This window comes from Agelaius tricolor, unplaced genomic scaffold (genome assembly GCF_023055355.1).
Source record: "Agelaius tricolor isolate 1412-34295 unplaced genomic scaffold, bAgeTri1.0.p SCAF_8, whole genome shotgun sequence".
Taxonomy (NCBI): Eukaryota; Metazoa; Chordata; class Aves; order Passeriformes; family Icteridae; genus Agelaius; species Agelaius tricolor.
Genome location: NW_027269268.1, coordinates 21,317,431 through 21,340,972, shown reverse-complemented (window position 1 = coordinate 21,340,972; position 23,542 = coordinate 21,317,431). Strand labels below are relative to the sequence as shown.

Genomic DNA, 23,542 nt, shown 5'->3' with positions numbered 1-23,542 from the left:
CAACTTTTAGTGCTGATTATGTGGTCATGGGTCATGACATTATGTATGGGACATCCTTTTGGTCAGCTGGGATCAGCTGTCCTCGCTGTGTCCCCCCCCCCACAAATTATGATGCACCACCTACCTGCTTAGTGGCAGGACAACGTGAGAAACAGAAAATACCTTGATGCTGTGCAAGCACTGTTGAGCAATAACTAAAAAGCCACTGTGTTATGGAGACTGTTTTGGGCACAAATACAAACCACAGCACCACAGAAGGAGCTATGAAGAACATTAACTCTCTCCCAGCCCAAACCTGAACAACTATTCAGAACAATATCTTCAAAAAGTATTTATCACACAGCAAGTGTTAGAATTTGCAGTGGCCCAGCTTTCTGTTGTTGAGATGCAGATAAGTGATGGAACAAACAGGCAAGTGAAACAAATCCAGAGTGAATTCACTACATATTTATTTCTTAGTGTCCCTGTCTAGGACCTTAGAGCTATTTTCAAATTATACCAAAACACCTGCTGCTGCTCTTCTTCGAGAGGCCACTCAAGGTATGTCTTTGTGTTCATGATCTTCCGCAGCTTGCAGAACCTCTTGGGAATGGCTTTGCTCTGAATGGGCTCCAGGAGGATGAGAATCGCCGCGTCGTTGTTCTCATCAAACAGGCGGAAATGCGAGAAGTCCAGCTCGTACTTGCACCACTCGCTCTGCACAAAGTGCTCGGACAGCACAAAGAGCGTTTTGCGACTCTTCTCAATGGAGTCGATGATGTTGTCCACGATCCACTTGCCCGGCACAAAGTCCCTCTTGTGCAGGCAGAGCCGGAAGGGAGGGCAGGCCTGCTCCAGCTCCTGCACCATGGTGTTCTCCACCCACTCGGAGTCGTTCTCGCTGTAGGAGACAAAAGCGTCGTAGCAGACGTCCTTTGGCGGGGCGCGCTTGGGCTTCCGCTTGGCTTGCAGCCACGCCCACGTCATCCGCAGGTACCACACCACGTGGTACTTGTAGCCGACGGCCACCAGCAGCAGGATGACCAGGAACACCAGGACGCAGATCAACGACACCACCAGGGACCTGTGGCACTCCATCAGGGAGAGGTGCACAGAACCAACCTGAGCCCCTCTCACCGCCAGCGGAGAGTCACACACGTACCTGTCCGGCCACCCCACCAGCACCTGGGCTAGCCTGGCCTCGTGGTGGACAAAGGAGAGGAACTCACAGGAGCAGATGAAGTTGTTGTCACTGGCATCCAGCAGCTCCATTCTCCTGAAGGACTCAAACTCCTCCTTGGAGAAACTGTTCAGCTTGTTTCTTCTGACGGACAAGGACACTAAGTTTGGAATGGGTGCGGCACCTGGCAGCGTCTTCAGCTGGTTTCTTGTGAGGTACAGCTCCTTCAGCAATGGGAGCTGCAGTCCAAACTCCTTCAGGTTGTTTCCACTGACATCCAACACTTCTAGCGTTCGAGGAATGCAGCTTGTTACTTCAGGAATTTGAGTGCTGGATAGGTTTAAGTATTTCAGGTGTTTTGGCCATTTACACTCATCTGGAATCTCACCAAAGTTATTTAGGCTAATGTCTAAAACAATTAGGTTTCCTAGGTGAGATAAACTTTTACTTGTCATTTCTAAGTCACTCAGTGAATTCTGACTTAAATTTAGAGTTTGAAGTGATGGCCAAGCACCCTGACAGGCTGAATGTTTTAAACTTAGGTCTCCAAGCAAATTTTCACTAAGGTCAAGATATATTAATGACTGAAGGTGTTGGGAAATTTTACATGGTACCAAAAAAACCTTGGTGTTTTGAACTGTGACTCTCGTAAAAAGAGATAGTAGATCTTCCACAGACTGAAGATCTGTAAACAAATAAAATTCTTCTATAGCTAAATTCTTTATTGTGAAAACTCTAAGTGTCTGTGATTTCTTTGCTTGAAATTCCATTTTCCACTGTCCAGTTCCCAAGAGTCTACAGTCTACCAGCTCCAGCTCCACTAATTTTGGCATGTCTTCTAAAATGCTGACAATCTCAGGCACAGTAGCATCTGTTAGTAAAGTCTGTCTAAAAGAAATTTTCTTTGCAAAAGATGAAGACATGACTCTCAATACTTGCATTTCTGCAACACTACTGAATGCTATTCTTCTCACTTCCAGCCAAGCGACAGAGTGCACAAGGTCCCTAACAATTTCTGAGAATGTATTAATACTTCTTATATTTATGATCATGTGATTTATCTCCTTAATTGATTTCAAACTTCCCTGCTCATACTGACTGAGATTGCTACCATCAATCCACAGCTTGTGCAGAAACTCAATGCCCTCAAAGTTCCCTTGCCTTATCACGCTGAACTGTGGGTTGCCCAGGTGGAGAGAGCTCAGGTTCCTCAGCCTGGAAAAGGGGGAGCTCTGCCCCAGGTCTCTGTAGGAATTGCCTTGAAGATAGAGGCGCTGGAGTGAAAAAAGGTGCCCAAACCACACAGGGGACAAGTGAGCCAAGCTGTTATTTGATAAGTCCAAGAGCTCCAGTTTTTCCAGGGACTGAAAGGAGTCCTCATCTATGGAGCTGATTTCATTGGACTGCAGCAGCAGGGTTTTCAGGTTCACAGCCTGCTGCAGGTCCTGGGATTGGATGTGCTTTATCCTGTTGTGAGCCAGGTTTAACCCTGTGATTTTGGCCGTGAGCCCAGGGGGAATGAATTCCAAGCCCATGGAGGAGCAATTGCAAAGCTGACTGGCATCGCATGAAGGACAGGCCTGCTTCAGTGCTTGTTGCTCGGAGAGGCTTGCAGCCAGGACCATGTACATGGCCAACACTTGCCAGGTGTGTGCAGTCATTATATTGCCTAAAATATGAAACACAGTCAGAGCAAATATAAGATGCATAGCTTGTCTTGGAGAAGCTGCATTTTGGATAAATCTAAAATATAAGTTTTACTGTTCTGTCTTGTTGAAGGCACTGTTAAAATATTTGGTTTTAACACAGTTCAGAGTTGAAACAGATTTGTTTACTACTCTGATCCTCCTCCTGTTTAGTAAGTAGCCTTCATACTTCAATCTCACCTCATGTCTTTTTCTTCTGAATCTGTGAATATTATTTTGTTTATCCATTTTTTTACCACAGGGAGTCTCCTGTATGTGTTTTAAATCCTGGTTACATCATGAAGAGTCAGCATCTTACAGTAGATAGTAGCATTCAGGTTTGATACTTACTTCAAGCATATGTCTAATCTCTATTCTGACAATAGGAAGAAAAGAAATGCACTTGTTTCAGTCCAATTTTCATCTTATATGCCTTTTCCTACTCTGATTGTAAATGTCCAGTGAGCAGGGAAATAAACACTTGCCTGTATGACTCTTATGTGACCATCAGTCTGATACTTGCTAATGAAATTTAAGCTTGTAAAACTGACCATTGCTGCCTACTGTCTCAGCTCTTCCTTTTTACTGCCACATCCTTCTCCTCTGCCAATGCCTTTTGCTGTTTTGGGAACCTGTGGCAGAGAGAAGATCAGGCCAAGCCAAAAGGAAGAACCAGGGGCCCAGATCCCATCAGCTGACTGGACTAGACAGCTTCTTCCAGCCCCACTGCCTGTTTCTGGTCTTCTGGACTGAAATGATTCAAGGGAAGCCACACAGATGAGGATCCTGTGTGACTCTACCTTCCTCTCACAGTTTTCATAATGATGATTTGGCATAGCTGTTTTTTTTTCTTTACAGAACTTCCTGCACTATACAGCTTGTCTTTACTCCCAACGGGATGCCTTTAGCTCCTCTATCCTCCTGAGGAGCTGAAAAAATAATTTTTGAAGCCTAATAGAGGTCTTTTCCCTTTAAAACCTTTACTGCATACTGAAATATAACCTTCCGTGACAAGGATCAAAGAGCATTTTTAAAATGTCTTTTTCCCCAGCCTGCCACAAAACCCAACTACCTCAGTAGGTAGGGTTGAGGGTGGAAAGAGTGAACAATCCCCAAAGAGGCCATTAAATGAGTTCACAAAATCATTGTGGGCTCTCTATCAAGTTAATCAGGTTAGATTGGCTCCTTAAGAACTGCTTTCTCCCTCAGTCATCCCACTGAGATTCTGTGCAGAAGATCTACTCTGAATTAATAATCTGATTTGTTTTACAGTAGCTGACCCACATATACAAGTCAATACAGAGAAGTCCCACCCTTCCAGCTGCATTATTTTTAGCTGTAACTGCTTAAGATTATCCAAAAGCAGTAAAATTGACTGAGATGGCTTGGGCATATAGGGAGGGGAAGAAAAGTTATGGATAATTTTTTCATTCATTCCATCTCTTCCCACCTGCAGGACTATAAACATTTTGACCCCTTGTGTTACTTTCCTTTTATCTCTGTCTGGCTCTGATGTAGAGCTTTGGATCTTGAAGGACAAAGTTCTCTTCCCTGTCTTTAGATGCCCACAGCTGAACTGGTCATCCACCATGTCCTCCAAAGTGGTGGAGGATAATATAGTGTGTCCTGGATACTCAGATTAAGATGTGATGACTCCAAGAGAAATTATCTAATTGCCTTAAAATGGGGTATCACAGTTTAGATACCTAGATATTTGGTCCCATGCCAATGCCAAACAAAAAATTGTTGTCTGTAATTAGACTCATCTGCTGTCCAGATGAGGCTCTTTTGCAGGGCTTTTTGGTCTCCCAAGAGTAACTGGAATAATGCAGGGTGTAGGCTAAAGGAGTACATCTAGGAGTAGCGTGAGTTTTACTAGCAACAGATTTAGGTGGTATTTTTACAGTTGTCATCAAATACTTACTTTTAGAAAATGAAGCAACCAGGCAACCTGATCAGTCCAAAGCTGTCTATAGGCAGGTTATTTATAGGTGGAAAATTGGCAGCACACAAGGGAACCGGGCAGGTACCCCACAGGAAATACCAGCAGAGCCTAATGGCTCTCCACCTTACCAGCCTGAAACCATCCAGGTACTGCAGGACTTAACTGCATTTGGTGACTCAGGATGCTGACTTCCCAAGTTTTTTGCTTATCTGTAATCTGAACACACACCCAGAGGAATCCCACTCCCACCCTCATTCACTTTCAACCATTCTCATCCCCTTCTGATTCCTGCCTAATGATTCTGCTTGAGACCCTGATTTACGAGGTCATTTCAGGCCTCTGCACAGCCCCATACAGCCCCAGTCCATGATATCATTGCCCTATGAAGAAATCACTTCTCCCTGCTGTGCTGGGAATTAAAAAGCCAAAATGAAATGCAACTAAAAATACATAAACTTACACAGATGCCCTTATACCATAAGGTGTTGTGATAAACCAGGCATTCAAAATTTCTTTCTGAGTTTCTGAGTTATGGAAAAAGGGTCCAAGCCATCAGACATGCTCAAGCTTATTTTCCCTGGCCCACATGAGTAGAAGTATTTGAGGAAATACACACGTATTCTTAAACAAAACCATGACTGATAACAAAATGAGGTTCTATAAACACTCACAAATGGGGAAGGTTAATATAAGACCTAAAATAAAGCACCAATGGCGTGCAAATTGATTCTAGCTTGGGGAGCACTACCCAGCTACATGGGGGCAGGTAAATTTGAGCAGTGCTATGGAGCCTGCAGAGGGAAAGCCGCTGGTTGGTGAAGAGGCCAAACCACAAGCAGACTGGGGAAGGCTGCTGCTCTCCACCTGGCAGTGTGTGGGTTATGCATGTCCCAGTTCCCAGCCCCCAGCACTGCCCTCACAGCACGTAAGCACAGCCACACATCCACACACACACGGCCATGCCTCTGCTTGCTTCCAACACAGAAGGTGCGCAGCAGGTCACAGTTAGGTGAGGAGGCACCTGATGTCCCGAGGCCATTGTTCAGTGAGCTCTTTCCTGGTCAAATTCCTGAAACCAAGGCACCCCACCTACACTCCCAGCCTTCCCTGGGCAGTTGGTATCCACACCCAGGGGAGACAGCACACAAATAGGACAAATAGGACGAGGCAACCTCCCACGAGGAAACTGTGCAGAAATGGCACAGTCTGACCCAATTTGTCTCTTCCTCATTTGCTGCTTTCCTCTCTCCCATTTCCCAGAGGACACTGGTCTCATCAGCATGTCACACCTCTCAGGAGAACCATCCCTGCCAGATGCCTGGGATTGCACCTTCCTGCTCTACTTTTGCTGGCAGCCAGAAATCCCTTCCCACCCCACACTTCTGCTCAGCAGCCCTGAGCACCCTGCATCCCCCTTGCAGAGGAGGATTGGTGGCAGAGATTAGGTTGCCTCTTCCAGGGCTCCCTGTTTGCTTCTTGCTGTTTGCTTCTTGCTCTGGCATTGCAGCTCTACCATCTTTCCCTGCATGTCCAGCCTTCACCTACCTGAAAACTCACCTGTGTGCTGAAAAGATTCCCAGAGATGCCACCTGCAGCTCCAGTGCCTGCAAGCCAGTTAACCTGTGTTGTGTTTTGTCTCTCTCTTGCTGATCATTCTTTGCCCAGCTTCCTCTCACGCTGCTGTTCCGTTTCCACTTCACCTCTCAACCTTGACAATATAAGCAGGGGAATTCCCACCTGGGTGATCTGATTGGCATAACAGCAGTTACATTATCAGTCCTTTTAAATGTGCCAACACACAAAAGTCTGGGTCTATGGTAAGAGTGCACTGTATGAAAACTAAGGCTTCTTCCACATCTCTCTTTGACCCTCTCTTTGTAATGACTGGCAAGATTTATTTCCCTTCTTACCTCTAGGCACACATTTCTCCTAATTTATATTATCAGGGCTCAGTATTTGCTCTTGGATGATTCACTCATCAACTACCTGGAGTTCAGCCTTGATTAAGCCATGAGCTATATTTCTCCAAGAGAGTTAACAGAAAGATTGCTTCCTAGCAGACTTGGTAGCCCTGGAGATAACATTGAACAGGAAAACAGAACTGAAAGTGGTGTTTGCAGGCTGCACCTACAGAAATTATCTCGTGTAGGCACACGTACACACAGGAGTGTGAATAGATACACATTTATAAAAGCACATACACACACATATATACGTGAAGATGTATAAATATAGCAACAGAAAATATACACAAATTTTGCTATTTTTTTTAATACTTAGTCAGCCCATACACCAAGGCTTTATTGGTGTATTTCACCACAAAACAATTGCATGTCTAAAATTTAATCAATATCTAGATTTCCTGTACTTAAACTCCAGCAAAACAAGCAATGGGGAACATGAAAATGAATTGAGTTAGAGAAACCACACCTAACTTAATCCCCTCAGAGACAATTTCATGTTCCCATAAGAAATTCTAAAACACAGGAAATCCAAGCACTCAGTGTGGGACTGACTACCTTAATGTAAACATCTGTATCCACCTGCTTGTCTAGACTCCCTTTGTAATCAGTGGAGAGCAATATGGTAATTCTAGGAGATACCTCACACTGAAGTAGAGAGGTGAACTGCCTCTTATCCCTGTGATTTTCTTCACTGACTACAAAGAAAGCTAAGTACAACTGTCAGACTTGCATGGCCCAGTGATTACATAAATATGCTCTGCAAAGTAGAAGAGCAAAATTTAAAACTGAGCCAGTCTGCAACACCATCTAGCCCACACATTAGAAACACAGTCTGACATCCAAAAATAGAAGGCTTCGGCTATTTCCGCGAGTAGGTAGAAAGGAAAGTGGTGATGATCATGAAGAGAAAAACAAGCATTCCCAGGAAGAAATGGACACAGGGAAATATTGATTGAAGCCCATGGTGTTTAATTTCATTTGAAAATTACAATGGCATTGATAGAAACCAGTTGGGGAGAGTGGTAACAGGAGTAAAACATACAGAAATACCCCGCACTCTGCAAAATGGACTTAGAAAAGTATATGGAGTCCAACATGGTTTCCAAATATCATGGACTTTTGGAATATTGGCTGGGACTTTTAAAGACCAGAGCATCACATCACTGGAAAGCCTGAAAAGGGCCTTTGCCAGTTGGTAAAATGACAATTATCTCTATATAAAACAAAGCCAATTGCAGTTAGAAAGAAAAATAAGAAAGAAAGGAATTTTAGCAGCAAGAAATAGCAATATACTGCCTTTTGTGGAAATATGTTGAAATGGGCACTGCTGACTTTTATGACTTCAAGGCTCCTTTCAAGTTTTCCCAAAACACCTGCTGCTGCTGTTCACCGGCAGGCCACTCAAGGTATGTCTTTGTGTTCATGATCTTCCGCAGCTTGCAGAACCTCTTGGGAATGGCTTTGCTCTGAATGGGCTCCAGGAGGATGAGAATCGCCGCGTCGTTGTTCTCATCAAAGAGGCGGAAATGCGAGAAGTCCAGCTCGTACTTGCACCACTCGCTCTGCACAAAGTGCTCGGACAGCACAAAGAGCGTTTTGCGACTCTTCTCAATGGAGTCGATGATGTTGTCCACGATCCACTTGCCCGGCACAAAGTCCCTCTTGTGCAGGCAGAGCCGGAAGGGAGGGCAGGCCTGCTCCAGCTCCTGCACCATGGTGTTCTCCACCCACTCGGAGTCGTTCTCGCTGTAGGAGACAAAAGCGTCGTAGCAGACGTCCTTTGGCGGGGCGCGCTTGGGCTTCCGCTTGGCTTGCAGCCACGCCCACGTCATCCGCAGGTACCACACCACGTGGTACTTGTAGCCGACGGCCACCAGCAGCAGGATGACCAGGAACACCAGGACGCAGATCAACGACACCACCAGGGACCTGTGGCACTCCAATAGGGAGAGGTGCACAGCACCAACCTGAGCCCCTCTCACCGCCAGCGGAGAGTCACACACGTACCTGTCCGGCCACCCCACCAGCACCTGGGCTAGCCTGGCCTCGTGGTGGACGAAGGAGAGGAACTCACAGGAGCAGATGAAGTTGTTGTCACTGGCATCCAGCAGCTCCATTCTCCTGAAGGACTCAAACTCCTCCTTGGAGAAACTGTTCAGCTTGTTTCTTCTGACGGACAAGGACACTAAGTTTGGAATGGGTGCGGCACCTGGCAGCGTCTTCAGCTGGTTTCTTGTGAGGTACAGCTCCTTCAGCAATGGGAGCTGCAGTCCAAACTCCTTCAGGTTGTTTCCACTGACATCCAACACTTCTAGCGTTCGAGGAATGCAGCTTGTTACTTCAGGAATCTGAGTGCTGGACAAGTTTAAATATTTCAGGTGTTCTGGCCATTTACACTCATCTGGAATCTCACCAAAATTGTTTAGGCTAATGTCAAGATTATTCAATTTGGGTAGATGAGATATAGACTTTACAGTCAGTTCCAGAGATTTTAGAGAGTTCTGACTTAAATTTAAAGTTTGCAATGAAGGCCAAGAACGTTCACAGATTGTCTCCTCTAAACGCTTATTTACCAGCAAATTATCATGAAAGTCCAGATACAGAAGTGATGAAAAATTTCTTGCAAGGTTGCATGGTACCATGAAAACATTAGAGCTTGTGATGGTGAGTCTTTTTAGTTTGTTTATTTGTGACTCCATGCCTCCCAGGTCAATAAACAAATGAAATTTCTGAATTACTAACTTTGTTATCGTTATGGTTTCAATAAAACTTTGCCCACTCTTTTCAATTTCTTTAGTGTTCCATATTCCCGTCCCCTCAAGCACGCAATTGATTGCCTGAAACTCTTTTAAAGAGGTGATTTCCTTCAGTGACACTATTTTTGGGCTGATACTTTGATCTGTGAATAAAGCTTCTTTGAATGTAAGTTTTTGTATCCTAAAAGGACGTGTAGAATTCTGCACCAAGCTTTTTCTATCAACCGGTAATTTGATTTCTGCCACTTCCAGCCAAGCGACAGAGTGCACAAGGTCCCTAATAATTTCTGAGAATATATTACTATTTCTTAGGTTTATGATCATGTGATTTATCTCCTTAATTGATTTCAAACTTCCCTGCTCATACTGACTGAGATTGCTACCATCAATCCACAGCCTGTGCAGAAACTCAATGCCCTCAAAGTTCCCTTGCCTTATCACGCTGAACTGTGGGTTGCCCAGGTGGAGAGAGCTCAGGTTCCTCAGCCTGGAAAAGGGGGAGCTCTGCCCCAGGTCTCTGTAGGAATTGCCTTGAAGATAGAGGCGCTGGAGTGAAAAAAGGTGCCCAAACCACACAGGGGACAAGTGAGCCAAGCTGTTATTTGATAAGTCCAAGAGCTCCAGTTTTTCCAGGGACTGAAAGGAGTCCTCATCTATGGAGCTGATTTCATTGGACTGCAGCAGCAGGGTTTTCAGGTTCACAGCCTGCTGCAGGTCCTGGGATTGGATGTGCTTTATCCTGTTGTGAGCCAGGTTTAACCCTGTGATTTTGGCCGTGACCCCAGGGGGAATGAATTCCAAGCCCATGGAGGAGCAATTGCAAAGCTGACTGGCATCGCATGAAGGACAGGCCTGCTTCAGTGCTTGTTGCTCGGAGAGGCTTGCAGCCAGGACCATGTACATGGCCAACACTTGCCAGGTGTTTGTAGTTCTTGATTTGTGTTTTGCTTGGATGGACATTTTGCTTTAGGAAACAGAAAAAATAGATGGTAGGGTCAAATTTTAATTTCAAACAGCAGCTGAAAACTCTTGAAATCCTGCACCACTTTTTTAGTAATCTCAGATTAATTTTTTTTTAAATGTTATCCTGTGATGTGAATCTTCCTCTCCTACTTGACCTTCTCAGCCCTGCAACCACGGTGTGTTTCTTATCCCTGGAGTACAGCCATATCACCTGTCAAGAGCTATAAAGGACCATTCTTAGTATCCTGCTTTTCTATAGGCACATTGGCTATGGCTCTCACCTCTTTCATCTCTCACATTATGCTTCCTCTCAGCAAAGAAGCTACAGCTGGATGTTTCAGTTCCAAATAGGGGAAGATGGTTAGATCATCAATGATCTGAATGAGGGGATCAAGTGCACAGTCAGTTTGCAGACAACACCAAGTTGGGTGGGAGTGTTGATCTGCTGTAGGGTAAGGAGGCTCTGCAGAGGGATCTGGATTGGATGGATCCATGGCCTGAGGCCAGTTGGATGAGACTCAACAGAATGAAGTACCATGTGCTGCACTTAGGTCACAACAACTCCAGCAGTACTAAATGCTGTGGTCAGAGTGGCTAGAAAGCTGCCCAGCAGAAAAGGATCTGGAGGCACTGGTCAACAGGCAGCTGAATATCCAGTATATGTCCAGGTGGCCAAGAAGGCCAATGGCATCCTGGCCTGAATCAGAAAAAGTGTGACTAACTGGACCAGGGCAGTGATTGTCTCCATGTACTCGGCACTGGTGAAGTAACACCTCAAATCCTGTGTTCAGTTCTGGTCCTCTCACTTCAAGAAGGACATTGAGGTACTGGAGCCTGTGCAGAGCAGAGCAATGGAGCTGGGGAAGAGTCTAGACTGTAAGTCTTAAGAGAACCAGCTGTGGGAGCTATAGTTGTTTAGCCTGGAGAAAATGGAGGCTCAGAGGGGACTTTATCATTCTCTACAACTGCCTGAAATGAGTCTGTAGTCAGTGGGAGTCAGTGTAGTGAGTGGGGTCAGTCTCTCCTCCCAGGTAACAAGCAATAGGAAAAGAGGAAACAGCTTCAAGTTGCACCACGGGAAGTTTAGACTGGATATTAGGGAAAAAAAATCACAAAAAGGCCAGTCAAGGACTAGTGCAGACTGCCCAGGGAAGTGGTGGAGTCACCATCCCTGGAGGTAATTAAAAGACATGAAGACATGGTGCTTAGGGACATAGTTTAGTGGTAGGCTTGGCAGTATTTGGTTAATGGTTTGACTCAATGGTCTTAAGGGCCTTTTTAAACCAAAATGATTCTGTGATTCCATGATTACAAATGCTCACAGCCCGTGCAGCATCAGCCTGCCCATTCTGTATGGTTACATGGCAGGCAGAAGCCCAAACAGAGCCTGCTCTCCCTCTCAGCCCTTCCAGTGGGCTGAGGTTTCCAAGAGCACAAACTTTCCTGGAAGGGATCTGGGGGTCCCCTGCATGGAGTCTCACCAGCCTCAGGGCTTCTAAAAGCAGAGCTCTTGCCACACCCTTTTGCACACTGTGTAAGCAATTCACATTCTTTACTGGAAAGGCAGAACAACCTGATATGAAATGAAGGCTATCAGACTTTTCTGTAAAACAACACCCGTAATAGATGTGATATAGATGTTACTGTCACCCTATAAACAGTGGATGTAATTAGAACAATACTGATTTTAATGTAAAGAAGGGCTGTGTTTCCTGCCACAGGCTCCAAAGAACACCAAGTTTGAACCGCAAACAGTTCCAGTACTGCAGATGAACACTACTCATAAACACTGAATAAGTTAAGTACTTACCTTGTGTACTGCATGCTGTGTTTCAGTCTCCTTGTGTGCTGGTCAAGGCATCTGAATGGTCACTTCATACCTGCAAGCACAACAAAAGCTGGAAATTTTTGGCAGGTCTGATGAGGTGATAGTCCCGAAGCGAGAAAATATTTCAGCCTCAAAATATTGTTCTCTTCAAACAAAACTTGATGTTCCCAGTTTCCCAGTGTCCTTTAACTAGGCAGCCAGTGAATCATAACAGTTTGCGTCTCTTCTCTCTAGTGGTGGCTCCCCTGAGGAAACCATGGCTTCTGAAGAGTCCAGGATTGTCCAGCACATATGGCTCACCCTTCAAACTCACTTTCAACCAATTCTACCATTGCTGCTGATTGGGGACACAAAAAATGAGAAGAGATTGTAAAGATAAAATTTAGTGTCAGTCTCTTCTTTTTGTCAGTCAACTCCCATTGCTGGAAAGGCTGATGCAACCATTTTGCGCAAGTCACTCTTTCACAATCACTTCCTCCACTATTAAGTGCAGAAGTAGTTTCCCAGGCAGACTGCATTCATCTCCCTGTATCTCTACTTTCGATACTTTTTGTCTGGTAGGCTCTGGGGGTTGTTCACTGTGCTGAGAAACAGAACATCTCAGCTCAACCAACTTATGGAAGTCTGTAAAATATTATCAATATATAGAGTGATGCATGTATTATATTAAGTGTTGGAGTCAAATTGTTTAGTTAAGGACAGTACTGTAGAAACACTCAGCATCCTTTAATTTCCTAGGACACTACAGTCATATGTTGTCAACAGAAAATGAATAACAGGAATGATATTCTCTCTGAAGCACAACACACAGTCTGAAGCAAAGTATCTCTCTGTAAACATCAAAGGCAATTTTGAGAGAGGAGGTTTGATGGCATTCATTTTAACCTGACTGAAGTAATACATGGTTGGTCAAATAGACAAGCATGCTGTTTGCATAAAGGGGCAGGGAGTCATCCTACCAGCTCTGAAAGGCAAGTCCTTTAAATTCAAACACTAACATTCCTATTGCAGTTACCATTTCTTTTCTGTGTTCAGAAATTGTCACCTTTTGCTGCCCTCTTGCACCAAGAAATACCAGAAGTACCTGCCTGAGAGCAGACAGATGGACTGATTCCTGCCACTTGTCAGAGGGCCCACAGCAGCGTCTGTGTGATCAAGGGTGGCAAAGCCCACAGAGAGCCCAAATGCACCTCATAGCAACCTTCAGTCCCACTGCACTGACATAAGCATTGCTCATTAGGTTAAGAGAAAAAGAAATTGGAAGATTGAGATACCCTTGTATTTTCTGACTACTACAGAGGATAGCCGATAAGCATAACATTGTAAAATAGAGGCAAAGCTGTGGGGCAGAGAGGAGAAGGGAAATAGTCTTTTAGTGAAAGGATGTCATCAACTTCCCCAAAGCCACCTCTTCCCTTTAGCAGCTGAAATGGTTCTTGCTCTTCAATAGAGAAGACTTCAGTTTTCAAAATATTAACTCTGGGTTCAATGAGACATGTTAGTGTGTATTTTTGTCTTCAAAACTGCATCTCTCTTATACAGTAAAAAAAATTAGTTAATTTGAGAGAGTTTTGGAGAAGAAGAGCATGTACATGATTCAGTGTGAAATGGGCACTCTCTTCTACCTGTTACAGCTTCATCACCACGCATTTGTGGAGAATTGAGGTACATACCAGCTGTTTTTTCAGAAGAAGCCACTTTTTCCTCACATCCAGGCTCAGCCACCTCTCATCACAGATGGATCTACACTGGGCCAGGCTTCTGGTTTCTCTCAGAAAAAGAAGTCACTGGTGTGACTATGCCACAGGTCACAAACCAAGCAGTCCATTTCAGCAAGCTGCTTAAAATGCCAAGAAACATCAGGGCGATTGTCAGGCGATTTATCACATTATCCAGACTCAGGAAGGTTTGAGGATGTGCAAAAATGCTCTCCACAAGCTGCTCCACACACACAGACAAGGTACCAGCCACCTGCCTCCCAGATCATTAGCTTTCAAATTGAGGTGCAGCATGGCTCAAAACTTCTTTTGAAATCAAAGACTCTAAAGAAGGAGAAAGCTGCTGTCTTTTAAGATGAGAATACTCTTCAACTGCTTTTCCTCCAGAGTAACTGCATGTTTAGCATTGAACAAAGATGCACCTTTTAGGTGCTTTCTCTCCCCTTCCAAGTTTAAGCTATAATTAACCTTCCTCTTTAATACTGTTTAAAACAAGTCACGTGCCTCCATCTACGCTACGTTTTCCTAAGAGAAGCACATGGTTCTGCAACAAAGCTGTGCCTTTGTAACTGCAGATGTTCCAAGCAGAGACACTGCATGAGCCTTTACCAGCAGTAGATGGGGATAAGATAGAGAAGTGGTAATTATGTTTGAAGCTTTCTTGCTTTAAATGTTCCCATTTACCCAACAGCAGCACAAGCAGTTCCCAAACTGGGCATGATGCACTCTTTAAGCACTTCCCGTTCCCAGTCTCACACGGAAGGATCCTGCATTCTCCCGCCCCGCCCTCTTCCTCTCTTTCCTCCTCTATGTCAGTGTCCGCACTGAGAGCTGCCCGTTGCTTTTCTGCTGAGAAAGGACAAGTGAGCAGTGCAGAAGGGACATAACCCAGGTCCCAGATCCCTGCCTCAAAGAAAAAGCAGAAGCAGTAGAAAAGGGAGAGAGGAATGAAACTATTGACCAGCCTGTGATGCAAGATGAAAGCACACTTTCCAAATCTTTGTAAACAGCACAAAACTGCTTCCTCATACTTACCACTGGAAACCAGGATGTGTCAGGATGTCAGCTTGGCTGCAGCAGTGTCAGGCAGGCTGAACCTGGGATGCTCTTACCCTAAGTGTCCCCAGAAAACGATGGCAAGGAAAAGCCAAAAGTCAAATCTGTCCTTGCAGTCTTTGGAGCAGGAGGCATAATACTCACGTAATTGAAAGCAGAATGGCTTGGCATCCTTTCATGGTCCTGGGAATAGATTCTTTGCGTGCACTGCTGGTGCCTGTGCTTTAATCTGTCTTGCAGAACTTCAGATATTCATCTTCAAACTACAACAAAAAGGTCCACGATAACAAAAAGTAAACCATTTTAATTTTGCTGTGTTCTGTATCAGGCCCACCCTGCCAGCTGCTCAATCCTCTGGTTAGATCTTCGGACCGGAAGTTTAAATGCAAAGGACCCAATTACTTTTGTTTTTCTTCTGGGCAATCCTGCAGTTGTAGCAGAGCATGTTAATGATATAACTGGTTTGTCATTCAGCAGCCAGCCTACAGCACTGCCTCTGCCAAGGAAGCAGAGTTGTGGATTTATTTTTGTCATATCCTTCCTGAAAGCTTTCAGTCAGAAAAACACAACATTGATTTTCTACCTTAACTGAGGAGCATCTTGCAGGGAAGTTTGCATGCTAAGACACTTAAAACTTATCTTAATGATATGGAAAGTTTCATTTTTCTAGAGTAGTTGTAAGAGCGTGACTCGACAAGAGAAAACATGTAATCTCTGCCAAAATATTTCTGGTGAGTTCTTGACTCCCAAGGAAACTGCTTCAACAGGAAACAGCCCACATGCAAGGCAAAGCTGGACAACACAGTTCCTTTCTTACCTTGCCCTTTAGGTACAGTGAAAAAACTTGTTTCTTACAAGAATATTAGGATATACAGTAAATGTATCTTTTCCAGTAATACAGTGGGAAAAAATGCAAGTTTTGACACCCTATTCTGAAGACCACTGTGACAAACACACAAAATCCTGTTATCAGCACACAGATTTGTTACTCCGAGATGAGAACTCTGAGACAACTCACATGGTACTGGGAGCTCAGAGTTCAACCCAAATGTGCTTGGGCAGGTAGGCTCCCAGCTTGCTGCTGCTGGGGATCCATCCCCTAAAAACAGACATAATCTGGAAATCATATTTTCTGCAATTTTCATAATGTTGATTGGTACAACATTATCAACGTACAAAGCTGGTTCTTAAATTTTTTTTAGAGGTCTTCAGGAAATACTTCTGTGTAGCTTTCTCAAGTACCACTCACACAGTGTTTTGAACTAACTTTTTTCTTTGCTCTACATCTATCTCACTGTTTTGTGTTGTTCAGTTTGCTTTGCTGTATCCTAGGCTGTTTGACCTAGAGGTCATCTAATATGGGCTGTCCAGAATGATGTTTGGACACCTAAGCCCATATTTCCAGTTTTTAAAAGAAGAGGCGCCATTCCTGTTTCCAAACAAAGATTTTGCAGGATTTTGGACAGAGCCACTTATGGCTATGGGCTCCCAGCACAAGCTGCAATACCAGGGGGGCAGGGTTGGGACCAGAGAGGAATGGGATCTCTTATGCTCACTGTTTGGACAGCTTCTGCTTCATTTCATCTCACCAGGAGAGAAAATACCCTGTCACAGCCCAGCAGGTGCAAGTCATCACTGGCAGGCTGTTGTGAGGAAGTTGGGGTTTAACATCCTGGCACTGGAATTTCCCATAAGGAGGAAAAAAGCTTTGCTCAGCTCCAAGCAAAAGCTCCTTCAAGAGAGGCTGGGCAAAGGGACATGCACGTTGGTGCATTCCAGTGTGGGAAGGTCCAGCAAACCTAGTCTTGCCTCATTCAGAGGAATGCATGGACATATTTTGTGCTTATGCCTAACTAGTGCTAATGGGCTGAAAAAAGTGTTTTCTTTTTCCTGTTTTGTTTTGGGGATTTTGTTTCTTTCATGTTTTTTTTTTAATGGAAAGGAAACATTCCTGGGAATGGGACCAAGTCATTGCAGAACCAGTTAGAGTTTGTTTCCTGTATGGAGGTGGAAAGCACTTTGCTGGGATGCAGAGATACATATTTAACTGCTTGTTATACAATAGAAAAAAAAATGTGTTTAACAGTTGGGCAAGAATCTGAGCAGGAAATGAAGCAGATCATTATCATGTACTATAAAAATATCAAGATTTTTGTATTTGTTCCAAAAAAGATAATGCCAGGATGTATTTTGCACAGGTAGTTCAGGCTTTGCATTCAGCTGCTGACTCCCCCTGTATCTGATGCCATGAAATATTTTAGACATGACAGTGGGTTTCAGAGAGAGAAAACTAGGCAATTCCAAATCTTTTTTTCTCAGCTATTCAAGACTTCAGAAGTTCTTTCTTCAGTGCATCTACTTTTCTGGACTTATAGCCTATCAGTATGCCACATTTCTTAAAAATACAAAAATATCTAAGGTACTACTTCCTAGGGGTTTTTTCACTCACTGGAAAAACATGTTTTGTGAGTCTCTTGCAGGGATTGTTTCTATTGCCTTCTTTTGCAATTGTATAATTTTTACACAAACTTTTTAGAAGCTTGACTTCAACCGAGTTGTAAACATGCATGAAAACATAATTTTTACTGAAAATGAAAGGCATGATCATAAAAAGATGTCAGTAAGTATTTTAAATGTGTGTGTGGTTTCTGATAGGGCCACCAGACCATCTTCAAATAATAAGCTAGCTCCAATATTGGACCATTCTCTGACTTTCTGAATTTTAACATGATTGAAAACAGACTGTCCAAGCTGATTTTCAAGCACACACTTAGCTATTTTAATCATTCCTTCTAAATTATCCTCAGATTGCTTTTCTTGCTCTTCTGTAAGTTTTCTTGACTGTAACAGTACCAGCTTAGTAATGACAGATTCAGAAAAAACCATGTAACTTGTGCCTGTGCTGCCAGATGCCTTTTTGTCTCTATTACAGTATCTACAGAAAGAAACACACGCCATACCAGATGATCAACCTCAAAACCAAGGCATTTTCTACTGCTCTGAAATACCTATATTTACAAACTTTGAGCTGAATGTCTCTCTAACATCCCGAGTAAGTTACATGGATGTGCCAGGAGGAGCATGGCAGTGCTGTAGCAATGAAAATGAGGGCTGTAGCAATGCCAAAAAGACTTGTGTATTTCTCAGTAAGTATGGAAAGCATGGTAACTCATGCTTTCAAGTAAATTTCTCTGCATTTCACAGCTTTTGGACAGAAGGGCTGTCAAAGGAAGAAGAATCAGAGAAAATATAGGTAAAAAATCAGGAAATAACAACCAAATTCCATCTCCATAGCTGAAACTGCATAGCTCCACAGCTAGATCTCCATAGCTCTGAACTGCAGGACCAGAATAAGCTGGTTGAGAGATAGCCATAAGGTAATAGAATTTTTCTACCTTACATCTGCTTTACCATAGGAAAGAACGTCAAATTAGATGCACTCTCCTACCTTGTATCAATTCTGATTACAGTCCTTCAACACTTAACTCACCGTGAAGTTTGCACCTGTGGGCACAAGAAGATCTTTGTTTCTTTGGGTCTTATTATCCAATGTCTGCCCAACAGACTGGCCACCTGGTTTGTTTTCAGCTTGCAACTTACACTAGTGTCAGCATAAATATTCTTTTCTATTTATAGAAATTATGTTACATTTACACTTCTTTCATGTGCTATATTTATGACATCATTTAAAATTAATTTCCTGAATGTTCCATGATTAATAGTGTCAACAAATTTCTCTAAATTCTGTTCTTTGGAGTACTTTATTTTTCTGGGGTTCATTCCTTGAACTCTTTGTTCCCAGCTCACATCTGGGACTGAAAGGCCAGGCAGAATATAACTGAGATGTACAACCCTCTGTTGAGAGGCATCTTTCTTGGTGATCTCTCTGGTGCCTCCATGTTTGCCTCTGACAGTGTCCTCCCTGATATTTGCAAGGCCTTCCAGCTGAACAGAATTTTTCAAGAGTCACTAACAAAAATGCAATAAGTAATGGGAAAAGGGATGGATAAAGTAAAGGTTGGCTGGACTCTTCTCCCCTGCTGTTCAGTGGTCTAAATTTTTCTGTAAAAAAAGTATTTCTCATACTTCTCATGATGAAGCACAGCCTGTGAATGAGTTTGGCTTGTTCCCTGTTTCTGCAGGTGGAAAAATCCTGCCTCCTGGCTGGGCAGCCTTTCCTTTTCAGGGGGAACTCAGCAAGGAGCTGGCAAGCTGGTTTGCTGGACAAGAAATCTGTGAGCTCATAACTTCTCACAGAGTAACAGGACAACATTGATACCAGAAACTCAGTCAGGGTGAGTCAGGTCTGCAACTGGATTAAGGGAGAAGGGAACGTTTCCATCCGTTTTGGCTCCTAATGTCGAAACAGTCTGCCATCTGTGAAAGGAGCTGCTTTGTGCTCCCCTCTGCTTTTTACTCCTTGCAGGAAGGCCCCAAATAAATGCCCCATCCCCCAGGAATGCCACCAATCATAAAATAATCCCTCTCCAATTGCTCTCCCTAGCTCTGCTGGCACAATGACGACTGCACACTCTGCCAGAGTTAACAAGCAGGCACATTAATCCCCCCTCTTGCTAGAGAGTCTTTCCAGACCTGCCTCAGCTTTCTGTCAGTTGCTGTGCACGGAGGCAGGTTTGTTCCAGGATGATTCCTTGCAGGCATATTTGCAGGAGAATGCCAAGTGTGCACCTAATCTGAAACGACTGAAGCCCTTGGAGGCATGGGACCAGCTGTGCCGTGTGGCTGGCTCTTTCATTTGCAATTTTTCATTTGTGTGGTTTACTTTGGCTGCTCGTCTTTGGTAAACATTGTACAACACTGAAACCAGGAAATACCCAAAATAAATAAAGAAATGGACGATGATTAATAGACCTTGCTTTGTCTTTCCAAGGATCTGCCTTGCTCAGGCCAAATTCTTGCCATCCAAAGAGGAGTAAAACTGCCCTGGGAGCCTATAAGGAGTGAAGGACACCTCTAGCAGGGAAGGAAGGGATGGGGAAGTTGCTGCTCTTGTGCAGCCACACTAGGGCTGGCTCAGCAAGCCTTGCAAATCACATGCAGAACAAGAGCCTCACCCAGTTGCCTTGGAGGCATGGGGCAGTGGGAAGCTCACCGTGGTGCCTCAGAACTGGTTTGTCCTAAAAAGCTTGCACTTCCCATTCCACAGTTCAGCCAGGGGTTTTCCTTCCCCTCCAACCTTTGCTTTTCCTATGACTTCTGGTGTGCAAGAAAACAACTTTGTAGATAAAGCCACACCTTTAGCAGTGCAGGTACTCTGCAATCAGATGAACTCTTAATGCATTTTAAAGGGAAATCAGACTGAATATACTGAGGCACTGCAGTGCTGCCTGTCCGGGAGCAGGGCATGCTTGTTCCCTCTCTTCCAGGGTGGAAAGTCAAAAGGGCAACAAGATCCTCTACTTCCCTGTCCCCGCCAGTGGAGAAGCAGCTGAGAGTTGGGTCCCTACAACAGCATACATCCAATCTACCCTATACATTTTGCAGGTAGCAGGACAAGACTGCTCCTGCAACAGAAGGACTGGCTTTGCCTGACTCTGGGAAGCTGTAACCTTCTGTTCAAGAGGCCTATGGCAGGAGGAAATCACCAAGACAAGTTGTCACCACTGCTCCTTTTCCTGCAAAAAAAAAGCAGGACAATAAGAAAATTCAGGGAAGATAAACCATGACTGCTCCAGTTCCATAGCAGAGAGAGAGAATTTTTTTAATGTGCTGCATAAACCTCTGTAAATGCTACTATAGCTGGGACACAGAACAAAAGGAGGTGCTTCTTCTGGACAAACTTTGTGAAGGAGCCAACTGATTAGGAACTGGATTAAGCCTTGCAAAAAATGTGGGCAAAGAAGATATGAGTGAGCACTTAACCACAGGATACTTTCAGAGACAAACATTGTCAGAGCACCAGCTGTGCTGAGACATCCTGAGCATACTCAGAAGCAGACACAGAAATCCAACAGGAATTATGGTATCCAAACTCCAGGGTGTCCAGATAGCACTGTAGCACTGTCAGCTGAATATGGGACATCCAAGAACTAAATGCTAAATGCTTTTGTGTCTAAAGAGGCAGCCGGATCTCAAATTTTCACCAAGTCTCTCTCTTGCTTGTGGTAGGACTGTTTTCTAATTATTAAAGCTCTACACAAATGTCACTAACTGTGACTTGCTGATTCTTCTACAACCTAAGCCTACCCACCAAAAGAGAGCTGACATTCTTTCCTTCTCTTTTTGTTTCAGGAGATACATAAAGTCTAATGGGAAAGATGAAAATCAAGGAAAAAAAATCCCTGCTACAGGGTTTTTGCATAATTTTTTGAGGTGACATTGACATTCAGCTTCATATATAGAGCTTCTAGAAACTCAACTCCAGGCTGTTTTGATGGGGAATGCAGGGGAAGGGTACCATTACCAGATCCAGAGATTTCTCAAGTGTGCTTATATTTCCATCTCCACTGCCAAAATTACACTTTTCAATCAAGCTAAGTAAAAGGTTAGACTTTTTAAAAACAACCATTCATGTAACACACAAACCAGGGAAACAAAAGAGAAGCCTATGTCCTGGGAAGGCAAGTTTCAGTAAGGTAAAAGGGGCCAAGAGTCCTGGCACACACAGCAACATTCTCCTTCTCTGGCACAGGGTTTGGCTCTCAGAGCAGAGCAGCAAGGCACCAGAGAGAGACAGACTGTAAAGCAGTGTGCAGTGTTTGTAGAAAGCAGAAGCAGCTGTTGTGCAGACCAACTAATCAAAGGCAGCATCTTGCACAAGGGCAGGCATTAGCTCAACTGTAACTCCACACAGGGTGGAGTCCAAAAGGTTTATTCCAGCTTGTGACAAATGGCCTCCTCTGCCATCAGAATAAATTGTACAACTGGAAAACAGTTTGCAGAATAAACTGTACAGCTGAGGCTAGTTTTTGGAGCTTGCAGCAGCTGGCACACAGCATTTCCACCTGCTGCTAGGCAGTGCTGCAGTTCCCATGGGTTCAGTCATCTTACTCATCATACACACAACCTGTCTGAGAGACTGTGCCTGCTTGTGCAAATCTGTGTTGGGCATGCCATGTCTGTCTTCTGCCTGTATTTTTCTAGGAATTAATACAGATACTCGTGAATAAGCAGACTGATCTAAACAGCAGTAGATGCTGACATACTCAGACACTTAAGGAGACCTGGGAGGCTCCAGAAACTTCCTACTCCTTCCTCTCAGGAAATGCTTCCTTACCAGGCTCTCTCTCAGATCCCAGACTTGCAGACTTCTCTTAATACCTGCAGCATGTTTGAGGCAACACTGGATCCACAGTAATAGTAATAAAAATAATAATAAAAAACTCCCAACCAGAGCAGTCATTAGGCATTTTTCACTGCAGGAGTACAGGGGGGAATTTGAAATTGGCAAGTTCAGTCCCATTACTGTAAGGATACATTCAGTCTGTCATCCATTGGAACACATGGGTGTGTATGCCTGGCAAGTGCTTTAAAGTTGTTGTTTTGATCTTTGCTAAGATAAAACTGTAATATTTTGTAGGCATTTGAGAACGTTAGTTATTGGACTAGTTAAAAACCACTTTACCACTTGGAATTGATGTCATCTGTTTCCTATTTTTATTCATAGAAATCAATACTTAGTTTTTTGAGGACTTCTCTTACAAACTCTCTATATCAAATATGAGTGATGGCCTGCCCAAGACAGCTGAAATTCTGCTTGACAGGTTCACTGATGGGGCTGTTCAATTGATATATGACTATTCAGACAAGAGGAAGCAAGGAGAAGGACAGAACAAAGGCCATGTCTTTTCACTCATCCCTCAGATCAGATCATCAGAAAGAAAAACACTTGGTTAGATTTCAGGTTTCTCTATTATATGAAATGGCCCATGAAGTTCTTGCAACGAAAAATCAAACCTGCAGCTTACTGAGCATCAGTCATGTCAGCCATTCTGGAAGATGCAGCCAGGCTTACATTTTACTAAGGAAACGAATTAAAAAAAAAATTCATACTCACTTAAGGATCGTGAAGCATTTGTATAAGTCATTACTTGGTCCTCAACTAACTGTAATTTAGCAGTACTTAAACAGAATTGTTATTAAAAACCTTTCAAGTAAACAGAAAGATTACTTTCTTAAAACAAATCCAAATAAATCCTACACCACACATATGCAGTTCATCTATAAAAGGCACAAAGCTATCTGTCCTTAATGCTATTGTGAATTGAGGGCAATCACCAGTTGCACATTGCTGTAGGATATCAAACTGGGTCATGAAGTTCAGCTACTACAAGAGAAACTCATAATCTTGCCTGCAAATTTCACTCAGAAGGCAGAAGTACTTACAGACTGGAAGGTGTGTCACTGTGAGCTTAGCAGGCTGTCCACCCCTGGGCATTTCCATCAGGTCTTTGTGTCCCAGGTTTCTGCTTACCATCAGGAGTATCCCACCCTGCAAGCCACAGATG

The 23,542-nt window shown here is 43.8% G+C and overlaps 2 protein-coding genes across 4 annotated transcripts; both read right to left on the bottom strand.

Annotated features, from left to right (window-relative positions):
* Positions 1-432: 432 nt before the first annotated feature.
* On the bottom strand, positions 433-12,389 carry LOC139592280 (toll-like receptor 2 type-2). The gene is made up of 3 exons (XM_071431925.1): positions 12,283-12,389; positions 6,347-6,497; positions 433-2,828 (listed from the first exon to the last, which is right to left on the bottom strand). Exon 3 carries the CDS (start codon positions 2,818-2,820, stop codon positions 469-471), a length of 2,352 nt encoding a protein of 783 aa, XP_071288026.1. The 5' UTR covers positions 2,821-2,828; positions 6,347-6,497; positions 12,283-12,389; the 3' UTR covers positions 433-468.
* Positions 7,700-15,671, bottom strand: LOC139592279 (toll-like receptor 2 type-1). Of its 3 annotated transcripts, none has more exons than XM_071431923.1 (3): positions 15,219-15,671; positions 12,283-12,352; positions 7,700-10,473 (listed from the first exon to the last, which is right to left on the bottom strand). In XM_071431923.1, exons 2-3 carry the CDS (start codon positions 12,294-12,296, stop codon positions 8,088-8,090), a joined length of 2,400 nt encoding a protein of 799 aa, XP_071288024.1. In that variant the 5' UTR covers positions 12,297-12,352; positions 15,219-15,671; the 3' UTR covers positions 7,700-8,087. The 3 variants fall into 3 exon arrangements, with proteins under 3 accessions (XP_071288024.1, XP_071288023.1, XP_071288025.1); XM_071431922.1 differs by lacking the exon at positions 15,219-15,671 and adding an exon at positions 15,054-15,211; XM_071431924.1 differs by lacking the exon at positions 15,219-15,671 and adding an exon at positions 13,974-14,794.
* Positions 15,672-23,542: the final 7,871 nt, after the last annotated feature.